General features: G+C 42.6%; 3 protein-coding genes across 5 annotated transcripts in view; 2 read left to right on the forward strand and 1 right to left on the reverse strand.

The window, feature by feature from the left end:
* FBXO45 (F-box protein 45) overlaps positions 1–949 on the reverse strand; it is a 6,791-nt gene extending 5,842 nt beyond the window's left edge. Inside the window, exon 1 of the mRNA XM_019473571.1 lies at positions 876–949. Within this exon, the coding sequence (XP_019329116.1) occupies positions 876–949 (74 nt within the window). The remainder of the gene's footprint in view (positions 1–875) is intronic.
* On the forward strand, positions 13–5,759 carry WDR53 (WD repeat domain 53). 3 transcript variants are annotated; one of them, XM_009284985.2, is made up of 4 exons: positions 78–143; positions 787–1,001; positions 1,147–1,638; positions 4,455–5,759. In XM_009284985.2, the coding sequence occupies exons 3-4, from the start codon at positions 1,162–1,164 to the stop codon at positions 5,040–5,042; spliced, it is 1,065 nt and encodes a 354-aa protein (XP_009283260.1). In that variant the 5' UTR covers positions 78–143; positions 787–1,001; positions 1,147–1,161; the 3' UTR covers positions 5,043–5,759. The 3 variants fall into 3 exon arrangements, with proteins under 3 accessions (XP_019329123.1, XP_009283260.1, XP_009283261.1); XM_009284986.2 differs by having other exon boundaries at positions 787–911; XM_019473578.1 differs by lacking the exons at positions 78–143; positions 787–1,001 and adding an exon at positions 13–40.
* Positions 5,760–6,949: 1,190 nt separating this feature from the next.
* The window catches only part of SMCO1 (single-pass membrane protein with coiled-coil domains 1), a 6,826-nt gene continuing 1,440 nt past the window's right edge, over positions 6,950–12,335 (forward strand). The window contains exons 1-3 of the mRNA XM_009285012.1: positions 6,950–7,111; positions 11,437–11,586; positions 12,297–12,324. Of these exons, the coding sequence (XP_009283287.1) occupies positions 7,062–7,111; positions 11,437–11,586; positions 12,297–12,324 (228 nt within the window). The 5' untranslated portion in view covers positions 6,950–7,061. The remainder of the gene's footprint in view (positions 7,112–11,436; positions 11,587–12,296; positions 12,325–12,335) is intronic.

Genomic DNA, 12,335 nt, shown 5'->3' on the forward strand with positions numbered 1-12,335 from the left:
GCGTGTTTGTCTTCCTAAAAGCCGGGAGTCGGGCCTACCGGTGCGAGCGGTTGCGGGGCGGGAGGGGGCAGCCGGGAAAAAGTTACCTCAGTTCCCGAAGTGCGGGCGAGCGGCTGGCCGCGAATTTGCGACCCGAGTTGCGGGTAGGGTATCCGGTGCCTTCTGTAATTTTATTTAACCGATGAGACTGAAATTTTTCTGGTGGGTTGAACAAATTCTAGCTGCTCTTTAGACCAGGCTCAACAAAATTCACATGCAAAACATAACATGGTTAAAAAAAAAAACCAAAAAAAACCCTTTATTGCCCAATAATGCCATAAAACCATAGACGTTAAGACAGCGCTGCGGTTGCTGAAGCTGGTGCTGGGACAGCCATAGCTCCGTCCCGCAAACCCCACGTTGCCATCTGCGCCCCTACCCTGGTATTAGCTCTCTTTTTCCCCCACAGCATGCTAGTCTTTCCAAAACCTGTTTTGCTTTTGTGTTGCTCATTTTTTTCCCTCACTTCATTTTCCGCTGATTTGGTCCCCTAAACGGACCCGTTGCACAGGCTGCTGTGGGCAGTCATGCCAAGCAAAGGGCCAGGAGCACGGTAAGCTAGATGGGCATGCTTTGAGCTGCTTTGAGGCCCGATTAAACCTGTTGTGAACCTTGTAACTACCTGCTTTAAAATGGTAATGCTTTTTTTAAAATATGCCATTGTTTATCATTTTATGCAAACTGCTTTAGTGTTTACCAGTCATGAGAAAATTACCAGTTTGCTGTTTTCCCCTTGTTCCTTTCCAGTACGTCCCATTAGGAACCATGCCCCTGTTTTGTCAGGCACGCTATCTCCTTACACGCTGCAAGGAAGCAGCAAAGGAAGCAGCTCTCACCTGGGCAGCCACATCAGAGCAGCATGAACTGCATAGGTACGCATGCCAGCACTGCTGCCGTTCCACACTGTCATGGCCGACATTGATGCTGTTTGAGCCAAAGCTTCATTTGGATACTGATCAGAGGTGCCTGTTTTAATTGGATGCTAGAGTTTCAAGTTTCAAGTAGTGTGCATTACAGTCAACGCGATGATCTTGTTGCTTAAATAAGCTCTCTGCTGTAATGCGACGAACACCAGCTCAATTCAGGGTTTTGTTTTTTTTGTTTCAGAGGTGTCCCTGAAATATGGCAGTCAAATGGATTGGTGGACATTCGTCCTCTATATTGTGCTTGAACGTAAACACGGAAGGGCTGGTGGCTTCAGGCGCGGAGAGAGGCGAGCTCACGCTCTGGGATGGGGGAGGCACTCCAGCAGGACAGCTCCAGCTCCCCACGGCAGACGACGTGACCTCCGTGGTGTTCTCTCCTCGCTGTCCCACCAGGCTGTACACCTCCCACGGAGAAACTGTCAGCTTGTTGGATGTTCGATCCCTCAAGGAGCCCGTTGAACGCTTCCATGTGAACGAGGAGGAGATCAACTGCCTCTCAGTGAACGAGACTGACAATTTCTTGGCTGCGGCAGATGACTCAGGGGCAATAAAGGTTATGGACTTGGAAAACAAGAAAGTCAGCCGGTCCTTGAGACACTCAAACATCTGCTCCTCTGTTGTCTTTCGACCTCAGAGGCCTCAAAGCCTTGTTTCCTGTGGACTGGACATGCAGGTGATTTGCATACAAGTAGATGGTTATTAGAGAAGCGAAACAGTAACTACCCACCTGTGTAGTGAGGCGAGGCACCAACAGACTTCCATTAAGACTGAGGATGTACAGCCTGCAGTCCCCGGAAAGCTCCTTAGCTTTTCTAAAGTAGTTTTGGCAGAGAAGCTAACAGTGTCGAGGCTGTTTGTGCCATTTTCTACTCAGCAGTTCCTCTCCCTATTTTTATCTTCATTAATAGTTACATTATAGAAATGGGTGGGGTGGGGGGAAATGAGAAGATGGTGCAAAGCATGCTCTGGGCACATTAGCTCTCTCTTGGACCCAAAACCAGAAGTTGTCACTAATTATGACTGCAGACAAAATGCAGATGATAGGAAAATGCAAAATGCTTGAAGCAGACAGTATGCTAGCAAGAATACTTTATACCAGGTAGATAAATATCTATCCAGGTGGTATGTACCACTGTAAGGACAAGTCATTTTTATAAATTTATCCTTTGTTCTGATTAACCTCTTGGAAGCGTTAAATGTTCTTTGCCTTTTACGCTTCTCTGTCCTTGTCAAGAGGAAACTTTGTCCTTTGCACACCTCTTGTGGAAGCCTTCCGAGCAAAACAGTGCTAGGAGTTAATGGAGTCTTGAGTTACGTTGCCAGAGTTGACCACCCAGAACAGATGTTTTTCAGTAATTTCTTTCCAGTGGTTGAGATCTGACCACATTCCTGGTTTAGCCCAAGATAAAAACTATCACTTCTACAAAGGTTTCCGTGGTTCTAGTGGTATTAGGGTGAAGTTTGCTTTGACAGCGTTGAGCAGTTTCACCCTATGTTCTTAAAACCAAAGTGCATCTAACACCCATTAGAACAAATATATTTTGATATTTAGTATAAGCGTTATTTTTCTGTATTAAAGCCATGGGTCATATAAATTCAGTAAGTATATATATCCAAATAGGGGCTGATTGATAGAAGTCTGCCAGGTTTAAACTTTGTCAAATTTTTGGAAATCTTCCAAATTCTTTTTTTTTTTTCCTTACGTTGACTAAAAGATGGATGTAGGATTTTGAATTAATTACTGTGAGAAACTTCTTTGCAGAGGTACTGAAGCATCGGTCTGAGAGGAGTAAATGCTCAGCACCTTAGCTGGTTTAATTTCAGGTCCCTAAAATGCAGATTTTTTTATCAGAATTGTAACCATTTATATACCACTTCTGTGCAAGTGAACTGGTTATTTTTTGTGACTTTTTTAGTTTTAGTATGTTTTACTGTAGCTTGGCAAGGAGTTTTTTAGGTGAAAGTCAGTACCCCAAAATCGTAGGAATTCATTAGTGTGGTTTTGTACAATGAAAAGAGCATTTTTCCGCATCGAGGCTGGCTTTAAGATACATCATTTCACAAAGAGAAGCTGAGCTGCAATACTCCAAAATGCTGTGCTGCAGCATGTCTTTGGACAAGTTACAAGCTCTACGGGCATCAAAATGTGTTCTCAGCTCACATGTCAAACCCTCAGTGAAGCCAGTAGCTGATGAGAACTGAAATTTAGGTTGCTGGTGTTTCTTCGGGAGTGCCATGGAAGCAGGGAAAATGCAATGAGGACAGAAAATACTTAGTTTGCAGAAAACTTGTTAGCACTTGATGAATTCATAAAGCTTATGCAGTGCTGTCTGGGATGAAAACGGGAGTATTTGCCTTAAGCATTAAGACACAGCCTCTCTGATTTACTCTGCTCTGCACAGTCATCATGGAAAGTTGTCCCTTTCATCGGTAGCAAAGTAGTTTTAATGTAGCAGCAACAGCAGTCATTAAAACAGAAAAGTGACAGGAAACAACGTATTTTGGATGTCTTAGTGTGATTTGGTTTCCAGAAACACAGAGCCAATGTGACAACTCTTTTGTGGCCCAAATTTAAAGACTTCTGTATGTTCTACTGGAGATGACTAGTGGAGGAATATCTTTATTAATAACAAATTAAAACTTTGATTAAAAAAGTAAACAGCACACCAGTACTGCATTAGACTGACTTGTGCTTTCATATCTGTTGGCCTTGAAAATGCTTATCATCAATTCAAATACTACAAAAGTATTGAGAGAATTAGATATAAATCTATAGTACTTGAATTGCTGTATGAGAGACACAGGATTCATTTGAAGGCACAGTTATTGCTTCATGAGGGGCTTGAGGTTGGGGTGGCATTTTAAAAGCAAGGCTAAAAGCACAACCTCCCCCCATCTCATCAGGAAAAGCATGCCCTACTTCGATATGGTAATAGCACAAACCAGATCTACTCATTGGATATAAAAAAAATACATATATGGCTGTTTAAAACTGAGGGCCTGAACTACTGTTTGCCTTTTGCTGTTCCATTTTTCAAACACGTTCACAGAAGTGGTTATTTTAGGACAAGTATGTAGCAGAGACAGAACTAAAATTCAGAATGGTAATGATCTCTATTTACTGCTGGCGTTTCCGTGTCCTTCCTTGTAAATAATTGATGTGCAGTGTTATCATGATTACTACTACTGAGATGAATGCAAAAGCATTTAGAACAGCTTTTTGCATCCATTTTGTGGTCTAAAGGTCTGAGTCATTGACTCTGCAGTAGGCAGTATGAGGGTTTGGAAAGCGTGCCATAAAGATTTGCCATATTTATCAGGTGAAGTTCAACCACTCCTCACAACACATCTTGCATCTCTTGCACTTATTCATAGTCTTTGCTCTGCTAGAGCAAGAAGTGTAGTTGTTTTTTTTTACTGTTAGTGAAAGATCTGATTTTACTTAAAATCAGAACTGGGTGAATTATTGATTCATACTTTTTTTCCAAGGTTATGCTGTGGAATCTGCAGAAAGCTCGCCCCCTGTGGACCACAAACCTGCAGGAGTGTGAAATGGAGGAAGACGGTCTACAGTCAGCTGGCCAGTTCTTTAACCCACCGCTTGCACATTCCCTGTCTGTCGCAGCATGCGGCAACATCTTTGGCTGCGGAGCTCAAGATGGTAAAGTCAGAATATTCAGAGTCACCGGTGTCAAGTTTGAACGTGAGCTGGAGTTTCAAGGTCACAGCTTGGGAGTATCACAGGTCCTCTTTATGCCAGAAGCATACTGGTTGTTGACTGGAGGAAATGATGGGAAAGTCTTGCTCTGGGATGTCAGCAGTGATGTTGGAAAGCAGCAGAAAAGTCCAGCAAAATCTGTCCAGAGGAGGAAGGCCCAAGCACCTGCTTCTACCAGAAAAGATGGAAAGCTCAACAAAGTGGCTTCAAATGAACATGCTAGAGTTTCACCAAAGCTGACCATTGAGCATGGAGAGAAGGTGAACTGGATCTCATGCGCAGAGCTCAAAGGCTCCAAGAGAGTATTAGTTGCTGACCAGAGTAGTTCTGTCTCTGTGTATCCATTGCCAGAACCTTAGACACTGAGATGTTTAAAGAAATTTGTGGGGAAAAACCACTTCTCAGAGCGTTTGAAATGAGTCCAGCTACATCCACTGACAGTGAACTGAACGGTGAAACCTGCTGCGTCCTTCGGAAGGGGAAGGGATTTGCTGTGTACTCACACAAGTACTCATGATGTAACTGGCCTCACCTTACATTTTCTGGTGGCTGTTGGTATTCACTGCAGCTGTTTCTTGCAGGGTTGGCAGTTTGCTTCTTGAATTTAAGTGAAATGGGTTTCAATAGATTTAGGGATAATATTAGTTCATGACTAAGCTGACATAATTAAGGTTGAAGGAAGAAATTCACGCTAACGGGGACACCTACAATGCTAAATGAGGATGCTGAGCAGTCATTGGCTGAGTTCCTTGCATTTTGAACTATTCCAGTGCTTTACTTTACTCTCCCCATTAAACTGTGTCACAGTTAGCATAAACTGGCCATAGTGGAAATATATTTTTCATTAGTTTGTCAGCAGCTGCGTATAAGACTAGAGAAGCATCAACTAACTAATGAGTAATCAAATTACTTAAACAGTTGTTGTCAATTGGATTTTTTTCACACTGCAGTAAGTGAAAGAGCAGGGGAAAATGTTAACATCAGTTTAATGGGTCAGCTGTCTTACGCATTTAGTTGTTTACCCCACGGAAAAATAACTATTAGACTTGTCTGAATAAATGCTTTCTCTCTCACTGCTCCCTTGTGCTTATACTCACTCTAATACTGCCAAACTTATGTGCCGTGCAAAATTGTGTCAAGAAGGGTATCCCCCCATCACAGGGGGAATACAAAGGGCCAAAGGCACTGCTCCTCCTTACCCAAATACTCCCACTGTCTTCCCAAAGCTTTAGAAACACAACAAGCAGAACTTGGCCATTATGGCTTGCTAGAAGGATCTCTTAATTTGCAAGTTGAAGGTGGGGAGAATGTAACTAAGTGGGAATGCTGCAGCTCTTGACATGTTCGATTCATGCTGGCCTTCTCATGGAATGGGCAAATAATTGAAAGAAAGGTTTTTTTCTCAGGCTGTCCTTAAGTTTTCACAAAACTGAATGCCTGGTACTGGCTGAAGACCTGCTTCACTGATGTGGGGTTTGTGCTGCCTTGTTTCACTAGCTGTGCTATTACCAGACACACATTACCTATCTGCCTTCTTTTTTTCTTTCTGATGGAAAAATTACCAGCTCTTTTTTTGCATACCCAGCTCCTGAAAATCATTAGCCTGGCTGTCCATCCTTTATGGAAGAGATTCCAGCCGTCTTGGTTTAGCTATCCTTCATCCTCAAAGGAGCTCCCTGCAACCAAATACAACTCATTCTCACCCAAATCTGATTTTACCATCATACCTTTTAAACAGAAAAAAAAAAAAAAAAAAAAAAAAAAAAAAAAAAAAAAAAAAAAAAAAAAAAAAAAAAAAAAAAAAAAAAAAAAAAAAAAAAAAAAAAAAAAAAAAAAAAAAAAAAAAAAAAAAAAAAAAAAAAAAAAAAAAAAAAAAAAAAAAAAAAAAAAAAAAAAAAAAAAAAAAAAAAAAAAAAAAAAAAAAAAAAAAAAAAAAAAAAAAAAAAAAAAAAAAAAAAAAAAAAAAAAAAAAAAAGCCAAAAAAGTAATCTGCTTGTACAGCCTTTAACAGCAGAAGACTTTAGCCCAAGGCACGAACTGGTGGGCACAACAGCAAAATGAAGCCAAAACACAGAAAAAAAAGCAGAATAGTGTAGGTACCCCCTTTCCTGTCACCTCTAAATTAATTTTGTATGAGGACAGACAGGATCAGTGGGTCCAGGAAGCAGTCCAGATGCATAGTTCCATATGTGATATGTTCACAAGCATGTGTCTGTGCATCTATGACCTATATTTGGATATACAGTCTATAAAAAGCCTTGATACAAACAACCTCCAGCAGGAGTCAGATCCCCTGTCCCTGTTGTTGCTGCCTGCTTCAGGAGGGAGGATCAAGCCCACTCTGGCTTTTATTTCTTCTCTTCGTGCTCTCCAGGAGGATGGCTAAAGCCCGCATCTCTCTGCGCTCCCTGAACGAGACGTTAAACAGGTCATTGAAGGGTTGTGCTAGGACTGCGCTAAGGGTCAGGGAAGGACGATGGGTGTAGAGGACTGGGGCGGGGAGAGGAGACAGGACTATCTTAGCGCAACAAACCTCTGCTTCCTTGGAAATTTTCGGAGGTAATAGGGAGGATGTAAATATACATTGTGTGTATGTGGGAAGGGAGCGGTTCATGAGCAATCTTCTGTTTCTCCTTTACTCATTGGGGAGGGAAGGGGGATAGAGCCCCAAGCTGCACTGTTTCGTGAACGCCATTCTGGCCAGCCTGCAAACTGCTAGTCCTGGCAGTTTGCTGCAGGATTTGTGCAATTACTCCATCAGCAAAGGCGTGTCACTGCGTGAAGTGTTGCTGGGTGATTATGGGTAACGGGAAGTTCGGGTTCGCACTCTGCTACTGTTGTAAATGGGAGATTTGGGATGAACTGAATTTGGGAAAATGCCTCAGAGTCTGGAGGGTTCAAAGGTAGGAGGTAAGTGGCTATCATTAACAAAAAAAAACCAAAATGAGAACAGACCTTTCTTGTAAGTTTAAAGAAAGAAAATCACTGTCACTGAGGAATTGGGACATAGGTGACGCTGACTCACCTTCCATTTTCAAAGCCTGTACTCGGAAGAGGAAAACTTGGCCGACAGGTTCATTGGCTTCATGTAAAATAATCCAGCCCAAGCTGCCCCCACTGGCACCAGTCCACGTGTTCAGCTGCAGTGCGACAGCACAGTCGCTGGTAGATGGTGTCTCTAACCAGCCGGGCAGACAACAATCGTGGGATCAAATGCAAGCCACGAGCACGGTAAGACAGTGTTCCCTCTCAGTGCACTTTCACATATGGCTTTTCATATACTACCTTAAAGGTACTGTGCAAATGGTATCAAGCACCGGCTGATAGACTTGGTAAGAGACTGCTCCTCTCGTCAAGATACTACCGTTGTTCACCAACGGGTTTTATAACTCCCGACTCACAGAACGGTAACCACAAAAACTAGAGACCTGACCAGAGAGAGAAACAAACACGGGAACCACCCCTGAAAGGAAAAGTGAAAACTAAGTCTGTGGGAAACTGATTGAAGAAGTGTGCATCTAACTGGTACCATGAAGTGAGCGTACAGGAAGAGCTGTGGAGAAGTGTGGGGCTCTGCGTTGGCCTGGAAAATAAAACCGATGCGACAGCTCTAAAGTAATGAAAAATGTTATTTTCTGTAAATGCCTGAACCACGGAAATAAGGTTACGCATACAACCACGCTTTCAGAAAAGTGGGAGTGCTAGAGCTCTTACTGCAAATCTTACAAGTACAGTTCTGTATGCTAACAAGAAGAGAAGAACTTGAAAAGCTTTCTGGTAAAGAATGTGGGGATGTGGTTTGTGCATATGCTAGACAGACATCAGAGGTCATCCACTCTATGGTAATTTCACTTACATTGAAGGAAGAAGCGTTTAGAGGTTGTGACTGAAATGAAAGCAGGAGGTTTAATCCATTCTTCCTCGTTTCATTCAGAACTTGGATCAAGAGACAGCAGCGCTGATTCTATCAGCATTTACAAAAAGCTGTAGAAGATTCGTTATGGAGATGGGTCATGCCATGGTGTAACTGAACAGGTGCTTTTAGAACACACATTAGCAAATGCTGAAATGTTTGCTATAGATGCTTAAAAATACGCAAGCATAATTTACAGACAGGCAATATACCCCATATTAAAAAAGTGCTGGGAAGATAAAACTGGTCAAATTCTAAAGCATTGGACTAACGGCTGCTGAAAAACAACTACAGCCCTGACAGTAGCGTTAATGATGAGATCTTTGAGAACTTTTACTATTACTTGTAGAGGAGAAAGCTCGCAGGAATGGGCCATTAGGAAGCTTATTTACCCTGATAAAAAGCTGCAATCGGGGAGCAATTCTCAGGCAAGTCTTTCCCCCAGGACAGCACTCATTGTCCACCCAGCAAACCTTCCAGAATACACGCATTTTCTGACAATTCCCCCCTCTCTCTCAAAGAGTGCTTGCACCGTGTTATTCCTAAAACTTTTACTATTGGGGTTTCTGCACTGCCACATTGTATTATCCTATTACATTGTTGTTCTCTGCTTGTGCAGCTATAGGTATGAAGTGGATCTGAAACTTATTCACAGCAAATACCAACCCACCTCACCTCACCTCAGCTTATGCACTTGCTCTCTCTGTGTTGACAGACTCGATCCTGTTATGACATATCAGCTCTTCCAATTATTCTGAGCTATCTGCATTTCTACATCACACAAGCTCAATTTTCCAATTTAAGTCCTATTTTAGTCCTAAAATTCTCATGGCAAGCATGCACACATAAATACATTTGAATGGGTGAAGCCCCCACGAAAGTTAGTCCAGGAATGATGTGCAACACGATGGACGATAATTAGTTGAAATCCAACACCCAGTAACAACTACACCCAGTTTCAGAATCTCTACTGTGACCCAGCAGGTGACAGGAGGCTCTGAGAAATAAAAATCTTGCTGAAGCAAGAGAAGTCCTACCAAAGTAAGATCAGGATGTAAGCAGCTTTCACAAGATCATACAGGAGTCTCCTAGCCTCAGGAAACAACAGAAAATCATTAGACAAGGATCTGCACAAGCTGCCAGACAGATAATGAATTAAGGTCAGGGAGACTTAGAAAAATATGCCACAGTTTATGCCTTTTTATTTCCTCCTTGTTCAGGTCAACTGCAGACAGTACCCAAAGCAGAAGAGGAAGGCAAGTAGAGGAGGGAGCTACTGTTAGCAAAGCAATGGTGTTCTTGGTCCTTCTCTTAAAACAACAGGCTTTAAAATACTGTGGAGTATGCATGAAAGAAGGGAAAACTATTGGTAAATTATGTAATCTGCCATTTATACAACCTAAAGTTTACCTCTGTTTGTTTGGAGGGTTTTTTTGTGGGTTTTGTTTTGTTTTTTTTTTTAATGTCATCACCTGAAAGCTACTGTGTATTTTGTCCTTATAAAAAAGTTCAGCCAAAGATAAACAAAATAGTACCACAACAAGGTAAAGACCTTAATACAGTGTTTAACACAGGAAGGTCACAATTCAGAATCCAATTCCCTAAACATTAGAACAATACAATAACAATAGTAACCGAAGTAGTGGAGCAAACTGGGGATGAAGGAAGAGAGTCTAAAGAAAAAAATGTAGGGTCTTGCCCATAATAAAATTTACTGATGGCATGGTTTTCGTTTAACTGAAACAGCCTGAAGTTCTGCCAGTAAAATGCAGAAAAAAATCACAAAAGTCTATAAGGAGTAGCTGATGTTCAAGTAGTAAATCGCTTGTCAAGTACACAGTACTGAGGTGTTTGTTCGGTAATTAGGAAGGAACTTTGAATGATTCATATTTTGATAGCTTTGAGACCCTCAGGATTCTCAGGAACATGCCTTGACGTAAATCAGCTAACTGAGGCAAACTTAAAGAAAACTGCCTTTATGAAAACCACCCCCAGAAGGACAGAAGCCCAGCATACCCTACTTCTTGAGTAAAGAGCAACAAACGGGTACAAAGCATAAATACTTTCATTCCCTCATACTTCGTCCCTAAACACTGTAAGTTCTTTTAAACTGGGCAGTTTTCTTAAGCAAAAGTGGAGTGGAGTAGCTCAAACTCAAAAACTTGTCTTTAGGATTATAATTTAAGAGAGTACAAAAATGCACCTTTTTTTCTTTTTGCCCCTTTTTTTTTTAAGAAGAAATGCAATAGATGAAAGTAACGAAAAAGCAGCTAATAAATACCAGCTACGAAACAGTTTCTCACTGCTGTTTCACTAAGGTCTTCTTATCACACAGTTGTTCTGTGGAAGGACAGTCCTATAAAAGGGAAAACCAGAGCAGGACGAGCTGACGGGAGAAGAGGAACACTGCGGGTGGCTTGTTTGTTATTTGCATAATTTTTAATTTGAGGAAGAACAAGAAGTTCTGCTCAATGTCAAATGAAAACGGTTCAAAAGATCATACTACGAGTAAAAGCACAAATCACCTCAGAGTGTATTAGAGAAAAAAACTACGCCACCAACATTGATGCAAATGGTTGACCTGCAGACCTATCTAAATACAAACCTTGCATCTGTATTTACAAGTTACAAGACCTCTGCACCAGGGAGGGGCCAAAAAGACCTGGGCCATGTCAAAAAACCTTAATTTCTAGTGGTGTATGTTCTCATACAGCTTGGGAGGAGCGTCAGAATGGGTTCTGGAGCTGTTCACAGTGCAACGTGTCACCCACCGTCACGGCAGAAGGCACCACCATTGATGCCCAAGTCCTTATGAAATGCCCTTGTTTTCCATCCTTCAGAGTAGAAACCAAGCTGCAAACCTTGGAGGCTCAGTTCACAGGCCTGGACTCAAGCTTGCAGAAACTGGCGCAGAAGTTTGAGCTGCAGGCCAAGATGCTGGAGAAGGAGATGAGCCAGGACGCTCTGTGGCCGTGGGCGCCAGGGGAGAGGTGAGCACAAGGGAGGGATGGGTCAGTCCTCGTCCTGCATGCGCAGGTGACACTGGTGTAACTGTGGGTGGACTCCAATGTGAGGCTGTGCAACCCATACTGACATACATACCTTTCCCAGTTGGGATTACTATTTACTGCAGAAATGGGCAATATGAGGAAAAAGTACAGTTCCTTTGATCATTGTTTCTTTAAAAAACAAAACACAGCCTATGAAATATTTATGTGGTTTAAAAACAGCCATGCCGCTTCCAAGATAGCAGGGACATCAAGTCTGTTTGCATAGCTCTGTCCCACAGTAAGCGAAGGAAGAAAAAACTCCAACTCATTAACACTATGATTACTTTCTCCAGTTAAATAAGGCTAGAAGATTCACATTTTTAGCACCCAGGCTAGGCTTTGTTAATACACATATTTAGTCTTTCCATCTTCCAACTGAGAGTTTCTGGAGCAGCTCTTCCTTTCCGCACACCCAGGGCAACAGGCTCTAGTCAGGCTGCCTTTCAGCAAGATCTGTTGGAAACGATTTATGGCTGAAATACTTGTTTAGACAATAATACTGCAGCACCGCGAGGAGACGGACGCGCGCCCCAGGGCCCGCCGCGGGCTCCGGGGGCTGGGTGAGGCGGCGGAGGGCCGGTAGCCCCGGGGTGGGCCTGCCTTCCCCCGGCTGCCCCGCCTGAGGGCCCTCGGTCTCTGTCTCCCGGCAGGCTCGGCTTGGAGGAGGGGGAGCGAGAGGCTGGGCGGCG

This window comes from Aptenodytes forsteri, unplaced genomic scaffold (genome assembly GCF_000699145.1).
Source record: "Aptenodytes forsteri isolate BGI_AS27 unplaced genomic scaffold, ASM69914v1 Scaffold679, whole genome shotgun sequence".
Taxonomy (NCBI): Eukaryota; Metazoa; Chordata; class Aves; order Sphenisciformes; family Spheniscidae; genus Aptenodytes; species Aptenodytes forsteri.

Excerpts from the sequence above, each read along its gene's own strand:
- WDR53 (XM_019473578.1), top strand. The coding sequence starts at position 1,162 with ATGGCAGTCAAATGGATTGGTGGACATTCGTCCTCTATATTGTGCTTG. Across the intron at positions 1,639-4,454 it reads CCTGTGGACTGGACATGCAG|GTTATGCTGTGGAATCTGCA; the intron begins GTGATTTGCATA and ends TTTTTTTCCAAG.